At 40.1% G+C, this 26,683-nt stretch overlaps 1 protein-coding gene across 1 annotated transcript; it reads left to right on the top strand.

Moving 5' to 3' along the window:
- Nucleotides 1–25,922, top strand: lmo1 (LIM domain only 1). The gene is made up of 4 exons (XM_031276577.2): nt 1–788; nt 15,079–15,292; nt 23,874–23,999; nt 25,410–25,922. The coding sequence occupies exons 1-4, from the start codon at nt 767–769 to the stop codon at nt 25,513–25,515; spliced, it is 468 nt and encodes a 155-aa protein (XP_031132437.1). The 5' UTR covers nt 1–766; the 3' UTR covers nt 25,516–25,922.
- The last annotated feature ends 761 nt before the right edge of the window (nt 25,923–26,683 follow it).

Raw genomic sequence — 26,683 nt, 5'->3', positions numbered from 1 at the left:
TCCCTTGCCCTAGGGGTAATTAGTGTCCTTGGAGTTAAATAAGCTAATACTTAGACACCTCTGGCACAAGCAATTATGTTTGTGTATTGAATAATTGATTCAAAGAGGGGGGAAGGGCTGCTAATCAGATCTGAGCATAATGAATTGATTTAATTAACAGGGGAATCCGAGGGTCTCTGGAAACTGCGCGCATTTATTCAGTAGCAGCAGAGGCGAGCGCGGCACATAAACTGGGAGAGAGGCGGCGTGAGTTTGCTTTCAGCAGTTGTCAGATTTGCAATTGGATTTGTTTGAATATAGTTGCTGTTTCGGAGCAAATGAGAACGAGAAAGAGAGAATATTAACAGCGAAGGAGAGCTCAGCCGTTCAGTCTGAGCGTCTGATCCGTCCGTGTATGCACAGTTACAGATAGGCGACACTAGATTTATATCGCTTTTCATTGTTTTGTCTTTTTATTCGCATGGAATTTATCAAGAGCAACCAACGCTGTTTGATCGCTCTTTATTTGCATTACAGTTCAGTCCGGATAGGGGGATCTCGCCGCGTATCTCACCGTATTCGTGTATGAATTATTATTGATAGGAGGAGGAAAAAAAACGTGCAGACGACAATTCATCTTTCCAGGGTTTTGGTTTATCGAGGCGTAGTCTAGTCAACCGCGCGTTTCAAAGCCATTTCCAGGAGCAGCTCCGAGCAGACCGAGCGGTGCATCCTGCTGGAGCCGAGGACGGATCGCCCGGGGAAGGACTCCTCGTTCCTCAGGACGATGGTGTTGGACAAGGAAGAGGGTGAGTAACATCTCCGACCGTATGATGCTATAACCTGGGGAGTAACACGGCAAACTACTGACATTTTACACGTTAAGTGTTTCCCGTCGCCCCGGACCCTACGCACCCACAGCCTCTGCTTTATATTGGCTTTTTCAACCCCGTTTAGTCACGACAGGCTCCGTGTTTTCGCCAAGAACCCTGAATACTGTGGCTGCTTTCTCTACCATGAAGTTGAGATGGCAAATAGCCTGCCACTGCCAAACTGCAGTTTAGTTCTGAAGAGAGTTGCATGTTTATCTGGATCAGATTTGTCTGTAGCGTTTTGATATGTAGCCTAACCCAGAGTTTGAGGATATACTCCACGGACGCTGCAGTGCATGTGGATTCTCTTTTCTTTCCTCCTCTAAGTGCTTTTTGCGTCTGTGAAGTTAGCGAGACAGCCTTTGACATCACCACGGGATGGGAGATGACAGCAGAGTGCTTTTAACTTGATTGCAAATTATGGATAGCGCCATGCAACGTTCACTCACTTTCCATCCAAATAGGCCTACTTGCATTACTTATCTATTTCAATGTATTTAGGTTAATGGGTGAGGCAATCTAATTAATTTTAATTTAAATCAAACTCGCCTCTAATGACGTCCCATTTTGGATTAAACTGAGATGTGCAGTGTATTTATCACATTCAGGCCTAAATGGTGCTCAGTGTGTGCATTTACATATCTTTATATAACATGATGATAACATTCAAATGCAGACTATATATATATAGCTACAGTACTGAAGGCTTTATGTGGTTTGCAATGAAGTTATTTTCTGATGTTTTTTCTTTTTTTAAGAGTGTTTTGCTGACCACATGCTGACATGCACAATGACAACCTCCACTAACCTTAAAACACATATTTGTGTGTGTTATTTCTCAAAGTATACGGCAGGCTAAATAGCCTTTGCACATCTGAGTTTATCTAGGGTTCCTCCTCCCTCCAAAAGTAATGGATGCATTTGTAACCCATTATTTATGTTTGAAAATGGATATTTCATATCTCTTAGCAGAGCATCCTTTCACTTACACATCTAAAAACCAATAAAAGGATTGCGGCAGAGACATAAATTGGTCTGTCTGGCTGAATCCATGTTGTGCTGCAAATGTACCCAAATTAACTCAACTGTAAATTGTCTTCTTTGGATGTCTGTCTAGCTAAAAGTTCCCTATATGATTCATGATTCAGATTGCTTTTAACAGTTATTGGCTAAGCAATATGGTAAATGTACAAGGTGATGCAAATGGCATTAGTGGGAAAGGATGCACAGGAGCATGTAATGCAGTCAATACTACATTAACTACTGATGCCCAATTACAGAACCAGGGAGAGTGGCTTTTAGGAGCATTAGGACTTGCAGAAAAGCTGAGATCACCTGCTGCTCATTGCCTAAAAGCTTCACCCTTTATTTGCTGGGCCCGACCAGCAGCTCCAGCATTTTGGCCAGGTTGTCAACAGAACTGCTTGGATCTGGTCTCTTTCATTGTGGTGCCTCTTAGCGTTTATTGGCTCTAAAGTTATAGGCTTGTCAATTCAACCTTCTTGTCTAATGTATCCACTAAGTGCCTGCACAAATAAATGCGTGCATATGTGGAGAGGGAGGTGTGGATCAGTGTTTTGGGTGGCCACATGAGTGTATGTGTATGATAACTGTCTGTTTCTCTTGATTGATTCACTATTATGCTTGTGTCTGTTTGTGCGTGCTGCTTATGTGTTCATATTTCAGTCCTTATGTGGCCCATAAAACAGATCTGGTCTGGTCTCATGTTTAAAGCCTGCCATACTGGTTGGCAACAAAGTAATGCTGCTGTTTGTTTGGCATACTGTTTTTTTTTTTTTAACTCTGATTTCTTTTTGAAAAGTCTGCAACAATTTGTGCAACAAAAGCAATAACCAGAAATTCATATACGTGACCCCTTATATTAGCCCCATTGAGAAAATCTGCCTGTTACAAACCGTTTTCCAAAGTATCAATCTATATTTTTACATATGTTTCATGTTGTATGTAGCTACCTGCCCATATTATCTGTCCTGTCCGTTACAGATTACATGCACATCGTAAAGTTATCATCATGCTCTGAGATGATGCAGTCATTAACTTATAATATACATTTTCTGGTAAAGCAGTGAGTCAGAAAGCACGGAGGAGGACTGTAAAAGGAATACAGCCTCTGTGAAATAACCTAATATGCAGGTCATAGTAAGTAATGAATAGCAACAAATGTACCAATTCTGTGTCAACATTTTATTTCACCCTATGATATGAAGGTTCCAATTTGCGTCTAATTTGAGAGGAAAAAGCAACTCAGCCATTTTCTCTCCTTCTTCGCACCAACTGCAGGAGAAGCAAGTGCTCACTGACTGAAGGCATATTTTTGCTGAACATTAACACAACTACAGTATACTGTTTGCAGACCTAAGCAGAAGAAATATCCTACAACTACTGATACATTTCTGGTTACCTTTGCTTGTTAATTTATGACCCTGTTATCATCCTGTCCAGTGAAATTTGTACATTCATAAAGCATGTGATTGAAAAGCAACGCTTCAGATGAATGCAGACTGGTGATCTGTCGGCTGCTGTAATAAAACTTGGGCTTCAGGCTCCGATTTTTATTTTGAAATAATAAGAATTGCTTCATTCTTTACCGGTGTTACCATGGCAATACTGTCTCGTAGCGATATTGATTTAGAAAGTGGACAGTAATATTTCTTTTCTATTATTTGGTTTCTGAGGGTTGATTTCTAATTTCCAGTTGGAGATTACTTGTATATGTTCCTTAAGTCTTTTCACTTTTCCAAAGGAATGCAATTTGCTCCCCTGTATTTGCTATTTTCTCAGCTTATTGGTTTGCTCTTACTTCAAAATTAAACTTGCCCATTTCAAATATTAAAATTACGTCTGGTTTTTGTGCTCTGGGCCCTCGTTTGATATTTCGTAAGTCCCTACAGTTTCTTTTAAAAAGCTTTATTACAGGCACCTGCATCGCCTTTGCAGTACTTTTCCAATTTTGTTGTAAACATAGATAGTCAAAGGGGGCAGTTGTGTGGTGTTTTAAACAGTAAGGAGTGTAATCTGTACACACATGAATATGGGAAAATCTCTTTTTTTTATTAGTATAAACATAACAAAATGGTACAAAAACATACAGTATGTATTCTCTGATACAGATTTGATATTAGCATGAGCAACACTATGCACTGACATGCAACATGTCAATGCATTATTTTAAAGCTATTCTCATTATTTAACACAAAATCCCATTTATACCCTTTCAACTGTGAGTGTTCAATTCCATCTAATCTGTTTCTGATATTACAAATGCAGAATTCTTCACTGGAGACAATTTCGTCTGTCACCACTAAACCTCTAGATCCCTATCAGCCCTGATCGTTTCACAAATACGAGTGCTCGAGTTGTGTATCATTTTCCATAATCTTAGTGGAATTCAAAGGGACTGAATTGAGACTTACGAGACACGTGTTAGCAAGCGCGCCCACCTGCCTTTGATGTAAATGGCTGCACTCATCAGTGTGGCACACAAACTCAATTATGCACTTAAGAGCATCCCTTTTATTATTGCCAGAGACCACATGCTAGCCATGTTATCACACAAATTCTCACGACAAGATCTGTCTACCACATGCATCACAGGGAACAGACGATCCCTGTTGTCTGACCCTTTTATTCACCCTAAATGAGTTTTCCAATGACATGAAGAATTTCTGGTATATTGTTGAGTCGTGTGTGAGAATAGTGAAGGTTGCAGAGATAAAGATGCCACATTGAAAATGATATGAACAAATAAGAAACTCGAAGCCGCAAGGACATATGCACATCAGTTCAAATGTTACAATGAAACCTTTTACAAAATCCACAAATCTGTTGACAAGTTGAGATAAATCGTTACATTAAACCACCTTGGAGAAACCCAATGTCTTATCGCGAGCTCTGAGACAAATGCAGACATGCACAGAAGTAATGTTGATGTTGCATAGGCACAAAGCTATTCTCGCTGGCAAAAAAAAAAACAGTGTGCCCGGGTTGGATCAGTGAGTACAGCAGGCGCACATATACTGAGAGGCAGAGGTCCAGGGTTCGAGTCCGACCTGGGACAATTTCCTGCATGTCTTCCCCCTCTCTCTCCCCTTTCTCACCTAGCTGTCCTATCAATTAAAGGTGGAAAAGCCCAAAAAATAATCTTAAAAAAATAAATAAAAATAAAATAAAAACCCAATAACCTATCCATAGTTGAGCCGGCGTAAAAATATTATTGTATTTATCAACAACATGTAATTCGGCTTTAATGACAATGAACCACCATATATTGTCAGTTATTCATCTGTTTGAACCTGTTGGAAGCAGGTGTCACTGCTACTTGTCACTGCAAAGCTGACTCTCTCAAGCTGTTGGCTACACTAATGTTGATGTGGAGGGAAAAAAAAGTATTCATACATTGATGCACACACGCCCGAGCACCTACTGCAACATCTCATCAGTTGTTTTCACATAAAGTTATTCATTTGTTTACCTATTGTGCGCTCTCTCTTCTGACTTGTTTGGCATTCTGATGCACTCTGTTAAGCTTTCTCTTTGCTCTCTGGAAAATAATTTCTCCTTTATTCTGTCACCATAGGCTTAGTAAAGAAGACGGGGAAGATGGGAAAGGGGAATGACATGCAACAAACTTCTTGAGATGAGCACATGTCAAAACTACAATGTCACCAGCCATAGTTCTTAGGCAGCTGAGTACAAGTGTCAAAATGCCCAGAAAATGCTACTGAAGAGAAACCTTCATATTCTACCTGCAGTAATAAAACAATATGTCACTTGTTACACTCTAAGGCAACGTAACCATTTTGTACAGTTAAGCCTCAGTGGAAATCAAACACATATGGCATGAATTACATTTTTGGAAAGGATTTTAGACCCAGAAGAAACATGATTGTTTATGTTTATTTTATTACTATGGTGCATTATTCATGCATGAACTGAATCTAAAATCATAATTGCACTGATGTCTTTTAATGCTTTCTTGTGTCTTAAAGCAAAAAGACTTACTTTATTTATTATTCATTCAGTGCAGGTCTTGTTTAATCCATTCTGAAATACTCCCTTGATGCATAATTGTTTGAATGAAAGCCAGGGCTGTATACATATACGTTTGTTTTTGTGTATTATAGCCTGACCGTATATATATATATATATATATATATATATATATATATATATATATATATATATATATATATATATATATATATTGGGAGAAAGAAACCTGTATTGACCAATACGGATTCTTTATATATAATTGTGACTAAAATACGTACAGAACAGGATTTTACAGTTGAAGAATACAGGTGTCAGTGCTCTCTGGTGGACAAACTACTGTATGTATAGAAGGTGCTGTTTCTACATGACCTCAAACCTACTTTGGCATTTTTAATTGATATATCTGCAGTGAGCCAATAAGCGTTTTATTGGTCTAGCTCTGGTGCATATGTGAGTGTTTGTTCTGATGGGAGTAGGAAGCCACATGTCAACGGTGCAGGATTTTGTGGTGTGGACATGTGTAAAATGTGTTATATGAAAATTATAGTGTTTTATAGTGTTTCATCAGTTTTTCACAATTAAAGGCAAACATGTGGAGCGGTCTGAGAGCAGCAGTTGACAATTTTCACATACATTCATGTGCTTGTAGGTTGTGTTAATTTAAGGTGTTGATTGGTTTGATTAGCACTAGTCTGTGTTGTGGGGTAACCTGCAGAAATACAATACTGTATTGTTGTAATAATATAGTTCAGCTATATGAACTGGCCTGGTGTGTTCTCTCTATAGTGCACACACCAGTGAGTGCCAGCAGGTTTTCTTGCCAATGCCATATTTCCGATTTGCCAATGCCCTGATCGTTGTTGCTGAGTTTTTTTCATTTGTTTTTGGCCCTGCCTGTGTGAGTGTGTGGCTCTGAGAATGACAGTGTTGATTGGTCAGTAAAACACTTTGTTCATGTGGGTGTAAGGAGCAGCACAGCCTCTAGGGGCTGCTAGCGGGGCTTTTATACTTACAGTCTTGTTTCACTGTAAAAATCTTTCAAACACCACTCTGTGATATTCCCATTGCAGTATTCAGTTTTCTGCAGGTTGAGTGTTAAAAAGTACCTTTGGCCTTAAGTTAGAGCTTTCTGATCTTTGTTGCATCACAGACAGAGATATATTATGAGTTTCTTTTCTCCTCTCGGATCCATTTTCCAATCTTCTGGGATTGCAGGTTCCCAGTCAGAGGATAAAAATGCCATACAGTGCAGTAACACGTAAACTTTACAGCAGTTAAACCATAAGTTGTTTTAATGTTACTTGACAACTGGTATTTGTTGTCCTATACCTTGCAGTTTGTGTTTTCAGGCACATTTACATACAATATGTGTTTTTAATCCAACTTAAAATGACCTTTACTTGGCTTTTTTTGCAAAAACAAAATACCACACGCATTTATAAAAGCCTCCAAGCTGCTTTTTAGTACACAAATCCAGAGAAATAGAGGAGGATGGAGTATTTACACTTTCTTAAGATTGTACAGCTATCTTGTTAGTAAATAGAAAAGCCTGGGGTGCCTTCACTTAAATAAGAGCCAACTTGCTGGAAATTCATCTCATATTAGATGACCTTCAGTAAATAAAATCTTGAATAGCTAATTGAAATCTGTGATTAAAGGGGGGTAGTTGTTTCCCTCTTAAAACTAGTAGATTAGGTTTTGGATATTGAAGTTGCTGATTTAATCAGTGCTTAACTATGCTAGGCAAATGACAGTCGCCATCCACACACACATTCCCACTGAACCAACATTAACTGAAGACCTTGGACCCCGTCATTCCTCTAGTTTAATTGTCATTTGATTTAAGCCAGTAACAATAATTACTCCTTTAGCCAAAAGCCTGGTCTTTATATGATGAAGTAATATAAAAGTGTTAAAGGAATTCATTAAAAGCAAGCCATCTTCATAATGAAACATCAAACGTCATCTACAGTATTCTGCTCTTGGGAGATTTAGGACAGGCTGTTCTACATGAGACCGTTTAGTTTACCATCCCACCCAATCTTCATGAAGATCTCTTCCCTAACTAAACCCAACCAACCTCCCTCATTATTTACCCCATCAGGTGTGGGAGTAGGCGCTTGAATGACATTAGAGGCCAGAGCTGCCAAATAACTGCCCCCTGTGGGGAATTTGCATTATTCAAGATTAAAGAGCCTCACACAGTGCACCACAGTATGGTGTTCCTTCTTCCCCTCCATTTTCGACACACTGAGGACCCTGAATGGCACACCTGTCTCCTGGCATATCCTTTGAAATAATATATTTGCAGTAATTGCTGGGGAGTGGGGAGGATTTTGTACATCACTTCCTGACCTCATGAGTGACACAAACTTTAGAGGGCTACATTTAAAATCTCCAAATGCATTTTTAATGTGGACTAAAAGTGTTTGTGCATTATTCTGTTCCGGATGGCGGAAGGTGGCTTTGACAGGTCTAATGGTTTGATTTTTTTAGTTCATTTTTTTTTGTTGCCAGGAATCACGAAGTGGCACACAAGATGCCTTGTCTATCAAAGTTTAATAGTAGGCTATATAGTTTGAGAATAGATTTTTTTTTCTTTATTCAATCTCATACTGAGTGTCTGTTGAACTCGCTCCTAATCTATGAGGATTGAAAATGAAAATGCATTCACCTTCTTGGTTATTGACAGCTTGCACTTAAATGAAAAATGGTAAAATAGCAGATTTCAAGAACTACACCTCAGAAGAACAGCCCAACACGACTACGCCCACATTTGATTGGCTGGATGCAATACCAAATCTTCTTTTTGCTGTGTCAACACACATCCTTCCTCTTTAAGAGCTCTCGTGGGTTTATTTGGGGTAACACCGCATGATAAAACAATGAATGTTTGTCTCTTCTCCTCCTCCTCATTCATTTTACTCCCTGACACTCATTTTCTAGCCCTATCGCACCCTCTCTCACTCCATCTATGCTGTTGACAGCTTACCTTGCAGAGCTCTAATCTCACCATACTACTGAGCAACCAAGTGTTTCTGCGACTTCTGTAATAATTTGGAAACTCTGCCAGTTTCATGTCTTTAAAAAAAGCCGCAATGAATTTAATTAGAAAGCTGTTGCATATCTCTGTGATACATTTCTTTTAATTAACCCCATGTGAATAAATTAAAAATAATAGGGGGCTGAAAAGTGTGGAAAAAACACCCTAATGAAGTTTTCCGTTAATTGGGATGGAGTCTGGTGCCAAACCACAGTGAGTAGTGAGCACCAGGAGCTAACAATGCCTTCTGTAAGCCTCAGAAAAGGGCCCAGGGCCTTCATGCTGACTTCAAGTGTAAGAAATGCACCTCTGACGTGATGGAAATGACCGTAGGCTGGGAGAAAAGGCAGTCCTGTTCCAGGCTGCTCTGCTGAGACTCCCCATGCCGCGCTTGAAGCTGGGCCAGTGTTATTGCAGCCCTAATGCGGCTGACTCATTTGGAGCGGATCAGGAGTAATTATGGTTGGGAAAGTGGCTGCCGACCGTGGGGGTCAGGACACTTGTAATATGTGAAAAGAGCAATTATTCCAGGAGACAAAACCCTCCCTTATCCTGGGCAGTGCCAGGGTCAATGCAAGGGACGGCTGGGCTCCGTTTCACGGGGGCTTATTAGCCACAGCAAGCTGCAAAGTTTGAGAGAGTGCATCTTGTTAATGAGCAGTCCCCTCCTCATCCACACCAGCCCTGTCTGCTCTCTCTCCCACTTACTGTGGGTGTTAATTATGTCATAATCATAGCATGCATACAGTCCCAGAATCACCTCACAGACCCCAGCATTCATACACAACCATCTGGAAATGTAGCATACCGTACAGTAACATAGAAGGCTCTCACAGCGAGCTATAAGAAAAAAACACAGTCAGTATGAAATGTAATATTGACTTGGGTCTTGTAAGAAACTACCTAATTTGAGAGAAAGTGTGTGTCTCCATGTGAGTGTGTGTTCATGCATATCTTTTCTTTTACTCCTTGCATATGCTCCAACTAAGGACAGAAACATGACTCACACAATGAATCAGTGGTGTTTATTTTGCTTATCATTCAGAATACATAAATCAGTCTGCTTTCAACTGGCATGTGTATTCCAGCTGATGTTATTACCAGATGTCTTGTATTTTGTCTTGGCAATAGAGAAACGTGTCCATGGGCTCAATTACAGCGATGACGGGAGCTGAATGAAAGGGGCTGATTCATGCACACAATGGCAGACACCTTGGCCTGGGGACACATTTTATTTGGAATTGTCATAGCCACGGCATTTACAGTAGTGGAGAAAAATAAAAGAGTGATGTTTGTCCTATATTGTTCTTCCTGTAATTACATAATATAATTTAGATTTTCAGATTTCGTTCAGTCATGCAGGGTTGACGTATAGTGATTTGGGAACTTCATGCTGCAGTTTATAGATTCAACATAGGCCAATAATGTCTGGTTGTGCAGGATAGCGTTGAATCAAGTGATGATGATGATGATGATGATGATGATGATGATGATGACAAATGCACTTGTTTCAGTTAAATGCAATCATTTGGTAATGTAGTATCTAATTTCCCTGAGCATCGCAGTGTGTGTATTCACCACACTGGTGGCTAACACTCTCTTATTCACTGCAGCTGGGAGTTGGAATTATAGGGGCCCCTGAGAGGAGGCCCACCCAGGGCCAGCTCCATCCTTCTTGAAAGCCTGCCTACCTCCCCATGTGTCAGGAAGGCTGAGTGATTCTCATCACGATCCTTTACCTCCCCATGAACCAGCAAAGTCTGCATCACACCATGGCGTCAGTGCTTTTAATTGTTCAAAAGACATTTAACAAAACACAGAATCAGATGTAACTGTCCCTTTTGCCATTAAGGCTGAGTGCCTGTGAGAGCAGCTGTTCCATTGGGATCATGTGTGTAGTAGTGTAGTGAAGGATACCTCAAATGTGGAGTCAATTTTTCTACAATTGTGTGGTATGCACTTTAAACTAGAACTGAAATGATCCGTCAATAAATCGATTAGTCAATCGATCAACATTAAAATTATTTGGCAACTGCTTTGATGATGATTTGGTGATTAATCAGTTCTCAGATGTTAGCATTGTCTGCTTTGTTTTATATCTTTGTAAACTGAATATATTTTGATTTTGACTGTTGGTGGGCCAAAACAAGCAATCTGAAGACAACGCCTTATTGTGATGGGTAGAACTGCAACGATTAGTTGATTTATCGATTAACAGAAATGAAATCTGCAACTATTTTGATAATTGATGAATCATTTTTGCCACTTTTCTTGACAGAAAATGTAATATTTTTGGGTTATGGACTGTCAAATAAAACAAGCTAGCTAAATAGATCACCTTTGGCTGCGGGAAATATAACAGGACATTTTCTCTTTTTTACGACATTTATAGAAAAAGCGAATAATTGAAGAATCCAGACAATCAGCAGATTAATCAAGAATGAAAACAATTGCTAACTGCAGCCCTACGTACAGTCAAAATATTTAATAGGAGAGAAAGCAGAAATACAGAGACAGTATCCCTGGCAGTGTAGAATTTAGCAAGTGATGTGATTTATTATTATGTTTTTATTATTTCATTCTGCAGTTGATGCCAAGGCAATAACCAATCTTCTTTTAGTTACATTACTGTATGATATGATATGATATCAGATCTTTATTTCCAACGATTCAATATATATATATAAAATATGCATCTGCTTGTTTAGTGGTAATGATAAAAAAGGGGGGGAAATCATCTTTTTTTTCACACACTCTGGTCCAGTCTGAGGAAATGTGGATCTTGCCATGTCTATGTAATAATTGCATTTCTCTAATTTCAAACATCTCCTTGAGTGCTCCAAACTGCGTACTTTCTTTTAAAACCTTAAATATCTCAAAAAGGTTTAGCGGACTGATGTGATTTTTTTGATAGCTGTTAAGACGGAAGTCTAAATGGGGTAACATAGAAATCGGATGCTATCTCTATAATAGAAAATACATGCTCTGACAGACAGCTTGGGCTGAGAAAAACTAACTGTACATATTCTTGAAAGATACAATCTTAAAGAAAGTAGATGGATGGTAGAAGGGAGAGATGACAGGCCTTTGCACACTGTACTAATGGCAAATTAAATTCCCTCTCAGGAAGAATATTTGGCAGGGCAAGTGCTGTCTCTCCACTTTGAGGGGTAAAATGCATCCCTTGTTGGAGAATGAATCGTGATGTGGAGAGGCATGCTTTTGGTGACATCAAATGACACTGGAAGGTCAGTGGCACTTGTATCTGTTAAATGGATTGGATTAAGTAGAGGCTGCCTCCTAGTCTGCTGCTTTCTTTCATAATGCAGCTTTTCTTTCTGGGAGGTGGCAAGCATGGGAGGTTCTGTTCTACTCCACAGTTTCACATAGCGCCGGGAGTGGTGACAGGTGCAAGAAAATGTCTCGTGGCATTAAGGGAATTGAAAAGACATTTACTTTACACACTCGGTTTTTTTTTTCTGTCACTGCTCTTTGTTTAGTAGGTTTGAGCTAGTACTGCTACTATTAAATCTGTTCTTTCCAGAGGCTGCTTTGGTAGAAGACATCAAACTCATGTTTGTTCCATGCAATGGCTTCAAGAAAGAGGCATCAGTTGAATGTGCATACTGGTTACACGGCAGACATTAGGCATTCCTCCATTGAGACATCTCTCTTACAGCCAGAAGGACTGAGGAGTGTCAGACTCACTGCAAACAGTGTTGTCGCTTTGATGATGCTGAGCAGGGTTTTAAACAAAGTGTGCATCCAATAGAGGGGGTGAGCAGCATACAGTAATTCCAGGATAGGTTAAGCTTTGGCCTTTTCAAACGTGATGTAAAACACACACATTATATGTTTAAGGAGTGTGTGGCTGGTGGTGGTCTCAACCAATTAGGAGTAGTTCTCTGGAGGTAGAGGAACGACCTTTTTGTATAATTAGTTCTCTTATTTAAAGCAAAGATTTTGAGTAGAATAACTAATTAGGTGTCATAAAAGGCAAATCAACTCCTTTCTTTTTCTTTGCACAAGCTCTGAAGCACACATACTGTACATACACAGTACACAGGCAGGCACACACACACACACACACACACAGGCATTTTCTCTCTCCTCATTAAGGCTGTTTTTAGTTCTGTAGAAGTCTGTCAGGCGAGCACTGTTGGCATACCTGCAGAGAGCTCCCCTAACAAGCCATGAAATGCAGGTAGAAGAGTCCGCCGTTAGCCAGTGTGGCTTGAATTTGAAGCTTTTTAGCTTCATTTACACTGAACATTGGTATTTATAGCAGGCTTTGTGATCCTAATGTGCCAGCTTCAAGGGGCCTGTTTTAGAGAGGTAGGGAGGTGAGGGAGCTGGAGGGCAGGCAGAACACTAATTGATGGCTCCCATCACCAGCACCGGACCAATTAGCCTCTCCTTTCCACTTCTGATAAAGAAATAAGACGGCTCAACACCACCAGAGCACTTACTGACATATAAACCAAAGCCATAAATTTGACTAACAAGCTCTCCTATTTCTTTCACCTCTTTTTTAAAAGGGGAAATGCTAATTATATTATATTCATAGCATTATTGATGTGTGGATGGCCAAAAAGTGCAGAGCAAATCTGGATCCAATAAGGTACTTTGTGAGTCACTTTAGGTGTGCAGATATGTGTCTGCACATGTGAGAGTGACAGAAAGAGAGAGAGAAAATATCCTTTTCTATTCCAAAGAAGTCCTTTGAAAAGTGGTATAAGGTTTTTGTGGAGGAGAACGAACTTGACAAGCTCAGCAGAGAAAAACAGTGCTCAGAGTGAAGCAGTCCCTTGTTACCAGCCGAGGTTGTTTACCACTGAGCAAACCACCGAAGCTACTGTTTAATGACAGCTCTAACTACAGAATGACCCCATTCACACTTAACATTACACTCGCATTTGTGCATAGTTTCTTGCTAATGAAATGAAAATAAAAACTTTTATCTGGTCTGGAAAAAATGTACCTGTGCAACAGTGAAACAGTGACATTTCGTATAAAACTCTAACTCTGTAACTTTAAATGGGCCTTTATAGATACACATACAAAATGCTGGCCTAACCCCCTGTGATGCAGTGTCCGATCTTTTTTTTTTTAGAGAGAGAGAGAGAGAGAGAGAGAGAGAGAGAGAGAGAGAAATGTGTTTTGAAAGTAGAGTGGCAAGTGGCGTCCACTGTGTGTTCTTTTAGATGGATCAATAGCTCAGTGTGTGAGAGAGTGTCTTAAGAGCTGTTGTCTTGTGCTTTCAGCTGTGGCAGACTTGTTAGTGCTACAGAGGGGAGCTGCGCGCCCCTGCCTCTGTACCAGCAGTGGCCTGAGGAGGGCTTTTAGTCCAAACACAAATGTCAACCACACATAGACTATTAGTGTTTAGTGCAGTTATTAAATGGACTTTATTTGTCCTTTAGGAGGCTAAAAGGCATGCTTAAAGGCGACCTGCGTGACAGCAGGGCAATTTGCGAGTTTGGTAACTTAGGCTCGCTTGTCGCAGACACATGAGTACAGATAAGTGTAAAAGGAGGAAAGGCTGTAATGCTCTGAGTAGGGAACACGTGTGTGTGTGTGTGTGTGTGTGTGTGTGTGTGTGTGTGTGTGTGTGTGTGTGTGTGTGTGTGTGTGTCTCTCACAGAGAGTGAGTGTATGCTAAAAGGCACTTAGGCCATAACATATCTCACTGGGGTCTGGTAGCAACGTTTTTGTGGTCAGAGGCTTTTTAAAAGGTTAATGTTAATCTATACCAAACAAAGCCCATGAGGAGCTTTTACAGCTGTAGACAGTTGAGTGAAATGGGCTTTGATGAAATGGCAGGTAACTAACGTACTACACAGCTCCCTGTAAATACCACTGTAAACAAAATAAACATTGTGTCTTTTACCCCTTCCTCTGAAACCTGCTGCAAGTGATCATGTTACTTTTGTATTACAGCATGTTCTTAGTGGAACAAGTAAGTCAGGGCTTTGTAGTCCAATGTGACCTGTGTGCCTATCTACATGGAAGAATGTTTTCTTTAATGCATATGAAGCAGGTAGGCAGTGTACTGTGGCTAGGCTTAGACGCCTCGAGAAGCAGCCAGCTTATCAAAAAGAGAACATGAAAAGTCACTCGTGTTCCTGGGCCGTAAATCACGCATGGCTGTTTGTCTCCTTATCATTACAGGTGTGCCAATGCTCTCCGTCCAGCCCAAAGGGAAACAGAAGGGGTGTGCTGGCTGCAATCGCAAGATTAAAGACCGCTACCTGCTCAAGGCCCTGGACAAATACTGGCATGAGGACTGTCTCAAATGTGCCTGCTGTGACTGCCGCCTGGGGGAGGTGGGCTCCACCCTCTATACGAAAGCCAACCTCATCCTCTGTCGCAGGGACTACCTGAGGCAAGAAAGACACACAATCACCTCTCTCCACTCACAACAAACACAAATGCCATGCTATTCAAAAGCTCTGTGACATGAAAGAATCACAAAGGTTTTTTTTTTTTTTTTTTACCTCCTGGTAACGTTTGCTTTGGTTTCTAAGTGTGTGTTTCCTGTGGCTCCCATTCACAAAATCACAGCTAAAATCTAAATCATGCAAATATTCCTCAGTGGTAGAACTGCATCACAGCAAAACCTTACATGTAGAGAGTTTGTTGTCATATTCTTTTACAGCATGCATATAGCAGAAAGTAATTTTGGGATGCTTCAACACAAGCATATTGCACTGTCAGAAAAAAAGAACATTTGGGGCATTTTAGAAACAGTGCGTCTCCTTTTTTTATACTCTTAAAAAATCCAAATAATAGATAACTTCTAAAATTCCTGTGTAACCATCAAAACATGAGTCATGCTGACATTTTTATATCACTGCATCTAGAATAAAAATGCATAGTCACACTTAGAATATAAAATAAGCAGTGGGTTACACTTGGTTGTCATTTACAATAGGTTGTTTCCATAATACTAACATCTGGCCATCGCAATTGTTGAATTTTGAAGACATTGGGTGCTACTGTATCAAGTGGCTCAACCTATAATAACCTATGCTTCCATCAACATCAAAATCTCACTGGTACCAATAAGATGTATGCCCATTAAGCAAGTTTAAACCCTAACAGGTTTGTTGCTGCGTTTTTCTAAAATACTTGTATCTTTTTATCTTTGTCTGCATTGACACAGAAGACTTCTGTCATGGAGTAGACTGGCTCTCAGTTGTACCAGAGCTGTAGGCTGTGAGAAACCTCCAGTCAGGCTTGTTGCTTCATCAGTGTCTTTGGCTCTATACCCCCCTTCAGATGCCCCTGCCATCTGCTTGTTAAATTAAACATGACCATTTCCTGGGCGTTAAGTCACATTCCCAATGAGATCCTACCATTTATCTGAGAGGGAATCCCCCAGGGGCCAACTTAGGGATACCGGTGCCCCCTCTTAAAACTCCCTGTCCTGCACTGTCCTCCCCCTTTCCCTTTCTCCATTGCCTTCACTGATACTGATACTGATACATATCGCTACCCCACACAGTTCATTATTCTAATTTAAAAACATCCAAAACAGCAGCCATCATTTTGTATCACTTCTAAAAATCCAAACCACACAGAACCTTAATCAACTGGGTTTTCTTCCTACCTCACTCATGGATCTTTATGACATTTTACCTACATCTCAGCTCTTTCTCTGACCTGGAAGAAGACTGCAGCCCACTTGAGAGGCGCTTAGGGACGTTACGTTGAGATAGGCCATTACCATCCATCAGTTCCCACCCACAGTTAATGCTTTTAAGATGCAGTGAGAGGTCCACTAAGACCTGATGTTGCCCCCAGAAGGGGCAGATGGTGCAGATGAGGTAATAATAAATGGGCAAATGACCAAGAGAAGGCAAAAATGATGAAGCTCAGAGTTTCACTTGGTAAAATACATCTGCTGAAAGGACAGCAACCCCCACCCCCAAGCCATAAGTGCCTAACTGGCACTGTGAAGGGAGAAGGAAAAGCTTTCTCGCACATTAGACCAGCAAGATGTAGAGGTCAGAGACAGGATAAAAAACTGGGAATGACATATGAAATCAAGAGTTAGGCATACTAAAATAAGAATAAAAAGGAAAGAGGAGAAGTGTGCTCCTCTGTTGCCCCGGATTGCCTAATGAAATCCATCCCACTCGCTTGCTCTTCAGCCTGCGACAAATGCAGAACACTTAATGGCTAGAGATGCTTGAGATGAATTCTATTATGGAACAAATTAAAAACCTTGCCTTGCGTGTAGAGAAGAGGCAGTTAAAGAGACCAGAGTATTTGAAAGTAGGTGATGCAGTCTCCATTCGGCACCAGTTTCCTTTTCATTCCTTCTTTTCTGTGTAGTAAGACGAAGGCTCCCCTCACCTGCAGTAATAAAGTTAAATCTGTGCACTGAATTAGCCTCCTGCACTTCATTAAAGAAAAGCAGGTGGATCAAACACACTTTGGTTATTTCCCAGAGTTTGGATCCCTGCCATGCTCACATTAATTATTATAGGAGCTCCATCTGTGGTTGTCCTTCAGTGGCATTAGCAACTTATTGAATGCACTCACGCTTTCCTGAATCTTACACTTTAACACACAAACACAAAAATACACACATACCTTAAACAGCGTTCCCTCTGCCCTCCAAACCATTGCACCAACAAAAAGTTCAGTTTCTAATATCCCTGACATTCACTTCCTGGTATCAAGGGAGTGTTTTTTTATCAACTTGGCCACACTTTTTCATTAGAAATGAGAATAATAGATTAATTAGGCGTTAACTTTATGTCTGGGGCCCAGGATCGCATGACTTCACCAGAGGGTTGACAATCTAGTCATGGTGTGATCATCAGGACTTGAAGCCTGAAATCATTTAATCCTCTATTTCATATAGTAGAGCGGACATAATAGTCACCCACTTATCAAAATGGGGTATAATTAACTGTAAGAGGAAAACGGTTTCAAGATAATGAACATCCATAAGTTATCCACGAACCGGTGAAATAGCAGGGGGAAGATGATAGCTCCATCTGGATGTGACTAGTTTTCAAATCTTCTTTATTGTCTTCTCCTTACTACTTTAGTTAGTAAAGCAATTGCTTTCCTCCATTAACAGTTGCTCTTTCTCTCTGGGCAAGATAAATCTGAACAGAAAGGTTTACACTTTCAAAAAGACGCAACTGTTGGGGAGGGTCAGAACATGCGGTGCATGCATTAACAGCTTTCCCTTTTATGAAATCTGACTTACTTCGAGCAGGCTGGGAAGTCTCACAGAGCTCAAAGAACAGGTAAAAAACTTCAAGAGCCACAGCCCAATCTGAGGGAAGCGACACAGAGAGGCAGATGATGCACTGTAGGAGCTTTAATGATTTGAAGTTAGCAAAGCAGCAATTGAAAGACCTAAAGAAGGCCCTCTTTTTTCTAAAGAGTGATTGTAATAACTCAATAACAGAGAGAGGAGAGCCGAGCTTCTTTGCATTCCTGCCATACAACTCTGCTACCAACAACCCACATCAGCACACAATGATACATTTTTAGTGACTAAATACGAGCTCTTTTAAGGAGTACGGAGTATGGCAGTTCTGCTATAAATGTTGACGTACTATGAATAGTATTTTAATTAAAATTCATGAACATACTGACCTCCAATGGTCAGTTATGTTAGACTTGCCAGATATTGAATTATTAAGTCTGTCATCCCTCTGTCAATTTGAAGCTTTAGTAAAGGGATTAATAGTGATCATTATTGCAGCTTAGATCTTATTATTTACTTATTCTATTAATAGTTGCATTTTAATTTTAAGTTCTTTTCAACAAAGTATGAACAAAATTAAATAATTATAATGATCAATTAATAGTTTTAAGTCATATTTCCAGCAAAAATATTTTCTAATTTTAGCCTCTCAAATATAAGAATTTGCTGCTTTGCTTAGTCATGTATGATAGTAAACTGAATATCATGGACTGTTGGTCGAATACGACAAGACATCAGAAGTTGTCACCTTGGGGTGGGGAAATTATAATTGACATTTTTACTATACTACTTGCAGCCCTACTAAATATAATTTACTATAAAAAGGGTCATATAATATCTGAACAAAGATGATGAATTTTTACAGTTTCTAAAAATAAATAGCTAGCATGCTTTCACTTTACATTGGATTATGCCGTTCAGAAATCCTTGCCAGAATGTCTCACAGGTTGTGGGGAGCAATCTAAATCAGCACTTCCAACCCTCTAATACATTTAAATAAACCACAGAGGCGCCCATTTTAAAAGAGGACTTTTGTGCTTCAAACCCTGTTGCAATGCTGATGATTGATCGACAAAAACCTGATGGGCTCAGTTTACTACAAGCAGCTCTGAACAAGTCTCTCATATTTTCCAGAAACTCACCATTCACACTATTTAAATAGAAATGCTAAAAAAAAAACTGTGTTGATGGTGAATTTCTTTTCACTGTCCTTTTGAGAATATTGATTTATTTAATCCAAATGACCAGGGAAATTGAAGTGCATGAGCCACTGCACTCCGACAATACAGGACATGTGTCAGAACAATACATGGGAATTCGGCAGAAAGTAGTCTATTCAAACAAAAATATCTATTGTAAATGAAATGAATGAATGTTTTTTTTCAAAGGTAATCCACAATTTATGAAGGCACTGTTTCAGCGTTGTGAAGCATATCAAGTTTAAAAAAACGGAGGCAAGTGTATGAACATAGTTTTCTTGTGTATGTATATACACAATGTACAGTCTTTATTGGCTAATTGGAAATCTTTGGCTTGTTTAGATGACATTATCCCTATAGATGTTTCAATGGACCTAATGCTTGAACGGCCATAAACAATGTGTATCTATTTTACTCTGTGTCACTTCTTCAATTTTGTGGTAATATGTTTTATTATCTCAGCTGACATCAAATCCCTTGACCTTTACATTTGCCTCTAGATCATGCTTTGGTGTAAAACATTCATTGCTTGCTTTACGCAGCTCCACTTCAACTGTTTCCTTTAGCTTCATAGGAGCAAAAAGAGAAGAGTGTAATGTGTTTGAACAGTTCTCTCAGGCTGTAATCTCCTCTTAGCATGAGGAGCATAATTAAGCCATATGTTTATACCAAGTTATAACCCAGAAACATCAATTGTTGGCTGAAGAACTGTGTAAATGAGACACTTTTTTACACTCCAACTCTTCATGTTATGGTGAAGATGGAAGATTTTTTTTCTGTGCCAAATATCTGCCTGTGATAGTAAATTACAAAGCAGATAGGGAAATCAGGTTAGCATGGAAGAAGTGGATCTCTTCACGATTTGAAGACTATTTGGAGTGACCAGTGTCATTTAGGAGAACATACCACGGTCCTGTAGCTTCATTTTTACTGCACTTACACCTAGAAGGTGTGAAGCCTTTCTGTGCTATTGCAGAATACTTTGAGAGAGTGCAAGTCCAGCAGAGTGGAGCAGGTGGAGGTGGAGATGGTGTTCATCTGGATGTTAATACTGAGGTAAATGCAGCGAAATGCACATGTAAATGTCCTAACAAAACAAAGCAAAGTCTAGATGCAGTCTGTAGTGATTTTACAGTTCTTGGTTAAGTTAAAATTCAAATTAGGTAAACACAAACCACACAGACTGATCTCATGAAATGGCGTATGTGTGACACGCCAATTCGTATGCCATTATTGGCGAGTTATCAAGACGCATACTCGCTTTTTAAGTGTTTATCAACGCCGTTTGGCCTCCATTGACTTCCATTACCTTGCGATTGCGTGTGAATTTACGCCGTAGCGAGTAGTATGAAAGGGTGAGAATCCGCATAGGAGAGGACTTTCACCCAGGAGAGCGGGGATCGTGTCCCACGTGTGGCGTTTCCTTAAAGCCAACCCCGTTGTTCTTTTCCTAAACCCAACCGTCGCTTTCTTCTTTTACTAAAGCCAACCCCGTTTTTCTTTTCCTAAACCCAACCATAGCTTTCTTCTCACAATAACACGGCAAGACGGTGACAACACGCCAAGTGGCGTGTATGTTTACGGCCGCTGTATACAGCGTAGACATACATGCGGATAGCTCAAAATGCGTACAGATAACACGCCACTTGGCTTAAGAAAGTCGGCGTGTCTGTTTACGCAAAGTCATGATACCACGTTGAACCACAATTGTCCGTCTACTTAATACCAGCCTAATCACGTCATTTTAGTGTCTTATAGTTTTGTTTCAGGTTTTATTTCCATACAAGCCTATAGATTAGATTAGATTCAACTTTATTGTCATTGTGCAGAGTACAAGTACAAAGACTACGAAATGCTATATTCAATACACGTTCATTTCCACTACTACAACCTTGCTTGTGGCTCTTGAAAAGACTGCGCTGTTTACGCCTCATTATGGGGACTACTACTTAGTGTGATGATGTTGTCACTGTTATCAAACTGGGGGTGTGGAGTTTGAAAGATGTGGGTGTTTACCAGGGAGGGTGGGGCTTTTTGTTACAGATTTGTAGTCTCCAGGGTTATTTTCTCAGACTTGACAAAGCCTCTACAGAGCCACAGAAGACGACATTATACAACTGCTTTTACAAGCTGAGTAGTAATCAACATAACAAGTACATTTAATTTGATGTGTAATATTGGTAGACCTTTAAAATGTCTCAACCTTTTTCAAAAACAAGGGAGGGTACAGAACTAATCCAATCTGTTTCTTTTTGCTGAAAGACTTTAGTATATTTGCAAAGCAAATGGAAAGGTGTTTTAGTAGTAACGTTTTTATTGTTCCAGCTTTATAAAAATAAGTCTTAAAAGTAAATCAAAGTAGCCTGTATTTCTGATAGTACAGTTACAATGCAGCACAGTAGCTGGGGTTGCAAACAGCTCTGCAGAAAAGTGATCTTAAATTTTTTTTTTGTGTTGCATAATAAAGGGGAAAAGACCCACAGTAGTTGAATCATAGCTTTGTAGAGAATATAGATGTAGCTGAAAGGTAAAAACTAGCCACAGGTGTCGCACACTGCCTCGAGTGAAGTGTCGGCAGCAAGCTGGGCTTCCCCACCAGGCATCTTCACAACCTGTATGTATCAAGTCAGCACCATGTCCGCAGCCCAGCAGGGTGTAATGGAGAAGGGTTAGAATAATCATGCAAGCTTTTATAGGTGTGTGCATGTCAGACTCTGTAAGTGGCCGAGGCTCTCTAGGCTCTCTTATAACATCGGCTCCCTGAGGGAGAGCAATAGACATCAGTGTGTGACCCTTCAGTCCAGTATAAAGCTCAGGTGTGGTGTCATAGAGCATAGAGCAGACCCTGCCACTCGACTGTCATGATGGCAGAGGAGGTGTGAGGTAGTGGCTTGTATCTTAAGATTATTTTTTGGGCAGTTTTAGGCCTTCATTGACAGGTCAGCTGAAGAAATAAAAGGGGAGAGAGAGGGGGAATGACATGCAGCAAAGGGTCGCAGGTCGGAGTCAAACCCGGGCCTGCTACGTCGAGGAGAAAACCTCTATATATGGGCGCCCGCTCTACCAACTGAGCTATCCGGGCGCCCTGTGGCTTGTATCTTAAGGGGACAATGTTTTTGTGAATTGTAAGCAAAAGGGAAAACAATTAGCATTCATTTCATCATGTTACAAAACCAAGAAATCAGGCCAGGAAAACCTATATACTGTAATGGAAACAAGGAGCACTGGAGCACTGATATCCGGTCAATTTTTGAATCAATACTGAATGTGTGAGAATTTTCTAATGTTAAAATAGTTTTTATTAAAAACGTGTCTCTGCGGAAAAAAACAACATCATCTTTGTGTTACAGAGTGCCCCGTTGGTGGCAGATGTGTACTGTATGAGAACATGCAGTGTTTTACTAAAACAGTTGTAACAATGTCTCTGTTTAACACTATGTGAATCCCTCTCATGGAACATAGCAGCCTCTCTCCCTCTGTTTCTGTCTCTCCTGCTCCTCTGGGACAGTGGCCCCTAATTAGAAGCAGGGCTGCTGGATAGACGTTTTCTTTAACAAGGTGAAAGCAACTGAATGGGACTAGCAGAAGCAGAATATCAACACTGTGACTCTTCTGTCTGAGATCCTACAAGTTTTGGGGAAAAGTGTTTAACAATCTGTTGGAATGGCAATCTCCTGTTGCCTTATCCCCTCTTGCAAAGCTGTGAACGGTCCTACCCTGCAGAATATATAAATCTATCTGGGCTTCAGAATCTCCAAATTAAACATAGGGGCAGGCGCGTGGAAAAAATTTAAATGTAAATGTGACTTGGAAAAGCATTTGAGGTTCCTTTAGTTTGAGGAGAAAAGAGATCGACACCAGTGCCTACTTGCTGTGTTTGTGACCTTTATCATTTGGCTCCTATCGAGTAAGCCTAAACCAGCAGCAGCGAGGTTTGAGCAGTGAGTCTGTTCACTGTGAAACATTTAGTTAACTCTTCAAGGTTACATCTCCCATCACTGTCTCAGGCTCCTCTTTGAATAGAAGAGGGAGAAAGAGAGAGAAACAGATTGAGCCTGAATCCTTGTGACAGAAATCTTTTGAACTTATGACTGAATTATAGAACGTAGCCTCTTGTGTAAAAATCCAGCTGGCTTTGGTTGGAGATAGACTCATTAGGTATTTTAGCTATGAAAGAAGAAAACTTTCAACAATTCAAATGGTTTGCTTCAGACCTGTTCTCATTGCGTTTGTAATGTGCAAGCGGGGACATTCTTTGAAGAAGGAGATTAAAACCATGTGATCATTTTAATTAGATCATTAGCCAAGAATTAAGATCTATGTTTGTAACTCTCATTAACAAAAATACCAAGTGGGTGCCAAAAAAGCTTTGTGTATTATATTCAACGTGTTTCAATTTTGCCCTCTTTTTCCTCCCATTGCAGCATTTTTCTGCTATTGTTCTTGCCGTCAGTACGTTTTTGTTTGCTCTTTTATTGCATCAAGGTAAAGGGAAGGTGGGTTAATCTCTATCTGTGCTCTCTGTCTTTCAGGCTCTTTGGTACAACAGGGAACTGTGCAGCCTGCAGTAAACTGATCCCAGCCTTTGAAATGGTGATGAGAGCCAGAGATAATGTTTATCATTTGGACTGTTTTGCCTGTCAGCTTTGTAACCAGAGGTAAGAACCGGGATTATAAGTGAACAACAACATCACCTTTAAAAAACAAACAAAAAAAAACATGAATGGGGTGTTAAAATGGCCAATAGTCTAAATAGTAGAAGCTGTTGAAAAGGCTCTCTTAAGGTCTTATTATATTATTACATACCACTGAACAACTCTGAAAAAACTAAGTTGTGTATTGTCTTCCCGTGTTGTAAAAATAAAGGTTGCTGTATTGCATTTGTAATGCTCTGCTAATTTCCTATTGTGACACTTCCAGCAGCTTGTCCTTTTTTGTTGGCTAGCTCTGTACATGTTTTAAGCCACATGATGTAAAGTTAGCTTTTGCTCTTATGCGTGCAAGGAGGTATAGGAACTACAACCTCCAGAGGTGTGTTGCTGGAGAACAGACACAGGTGTGAAATTGTGTTTCCTTAGGATCTATTATGAAATTGGAGAGAGCACAAAGCCTATGGTATGATACACATAGAATATGACATACCCAAATATTGCTTTTCCCCATTAATATACTGTCAGTAATGGCACCACTCTGGGAGCAGAACGTCCTTTGCATGCTTGTCAGGGGTGATGTGACCCTGTTCCTCCACACAGCAAAAGCCCATTAACCTTCTGCAGGCCAGATTCAGTTACCATAGTGAACACCTGCTGTAAGGGAATTATGACTGCAGTCTCTCTTCTCAGCTGGCAGACATGAAGCCATGTCTCATCTGGCACAGTATTGGTCGTGACTGTTTTACCAGCCTGGCTCATTACTAAAGCCAAGCTATGCTCTGCTATATTCTTATCTTCACTGTCCTTCAGTCACATTATGGAGCTGTCTCCACTGTGTCACACAAACAAACAGTGGCACACAGAAGAACATCAGTAGGGCAGGCTGTTACATGTTATTTTCCCTCTTCAATTGACTCTGATACTTCAGAGGAAAAAAACATTCTCAAGGAACTGGTTCCAAACTGGTGTGTGAAAAAGCTAACCCAATGGCAGAGTTTGATTGGAAACTCCCGTGGTGCCTGCCTTTCATCAGGTGCCAGGGCTCGTGTCTGTTTGCTTTGAAATGATAGGGTTTTAATCCACTTTTATTTGAAGCCACACATTTATGATGACCATCAAAACAGGCTTTGACGAGGCACAGTGTCAGCGTGCGTCAGGTAGAACATCTCCACCAAATGTGTGCAATCAAACAGAATCATCATTAGGCCTACCTACAGAGCCAGTCAACACACGCACGCACGCACACACACACACACACACACACACACGCACGCGCACGCGCGCGCACACACACACACACACACACACACACACACACACACACACACACACACACACACACACACCATAATTCCAACAGTAATCGTCTTTGTGTTTTTAACAGTTCTGCCTTTGTTTGTTTTTCTCTGCCAACAGGTTTTGCGTGGGGGACAAGTTTTTCCTAAAAAACAACATGATTTTGTGTCAAATGGACTATGAGGAGGGCCAGCTGAATGGGAGTTTTGAGACACAGGTTCAATAGTTGGAACCTTGTGGCAGCAACAATCGGCTCCACACTTTACACACGAGATGGATGTTCTGCTGCACTTGGAAAAGACAAGCGTCTGTCTGCTTGCCTGCAATACTTTTTAAGACCCCTTTATCAGTCCCTAAGGACTCTATTGTAAATGTTCAACTTTTTGCCCCTCCCACACCCCAACACTGAGCAGTTACAAATTTTGATGTACAGTTGTGCCTGCTTAGCTGAGCACTGTATTGCTTGTATGTTTTGTGAAATTTGTTTCCGGTTGGTTTTATTTTCCTTTTAGAAATGGTTAATTGGAGGGTATGTACAGTCTGTTTTCTCTGTATATATAAACTGGAACATTTATTTTATGAAATGTAATGCAATTTTATTACTAGTGTGAATTAAAGATTCTTAAATGTTCATAGTGAGTTTTTTCTCTTGTACTAAAACCAAAGTTGTCGGAGGAGGTCGGCCCATGTGCCGATATGTAATTATGTCTCCAAAAAAACGGCAAAGCTATAAAAAGCTTTGCAAGAGAAAATATATTTGAAGTCCTTCTTCGCAACATGATGCAACAAAACAAGTTTTATTACATTTTACAGAGTTCTGATGGAATTAGAAATGCTGTTTAAAATGAACTACATACGATTTCATTTGGAATAAAAGAATGCTTCTTCAAACTGTGTTGTTGTGAGCGTGCAGGTGTCATGAAAGGGAGTGAGTTAAGCTCAGCTGCTCTCCGTGATTCATGCTTCACTAATTGCCATCTGATTATAAGAGTGAATTGGCCTGGAAATTGAATGCAAAAGCAAATAAATTAGGGAGAAAATAAATGCTCATTGAGTTTGAGCTCATTCACACTCATCAGCAACAGAGGTGCAGAGCTGTATTAAAAAGTACTCTTCCCAGAAGACTCGTTAATGGAGCTGTGTCACACTGTCTGTTTATCTGATGAGGTTATTTCTGATACACAAACCAAGAGCCAACAATATACAAAGTCTGGTGATCCTTCACGGGGTAATTCATGTCAATGACTTTGCTTATTACATGTAGTTAATCAAGCTATTCTTTTTTTGACATTGGCAACTTGATCTCTAAATTCGAGGAAAAAAAAATTATACTGGGTAAGAAGATCATTGGCTGCAAATAACACAATGTAAGTGATAAAAAGCTTTATATATAT

This window comes from Sander lucioperca, chromosome 3 (assembly GCF_008315115.2).
Source record: "Sander lucioperca isolate FBNREF2018 chromosome 3, SLUC_FBN_1.2, whole genome shotgun sequence".
NCBI lineage: Eukaryota > Metazoa > Chordata > Actinopteri > Perciformes > Percidae > Sander > Sander lucioperca.
This window is presented reverse-complemented; position numbering and strand designations above follow the sequence as displayed.

Excerpts from the sequence above, each read along its gene's own strand:
- lmo1 (XM_031276577.2), top strand. The coding sequence starts at position 767 with ATGGTGTTGGACAAGGAAGAGG. Across the intron at positions 15,293-23,873 it reads TGTCGCAGGGACTACCTGAG|GCTCTTTGGTACAACAGGGA; the intron begins GCAAGAAAGACA and ends TCTGTCTTTCAG. Across the intron at positions 24,000-25,409 it reads TGTCAGCTTTGTAACCAGAG|GTTTTGCGTGGGGGACAAGT; the intron begins GTAAGAACCGGG and ends CTCTGCCAACAG.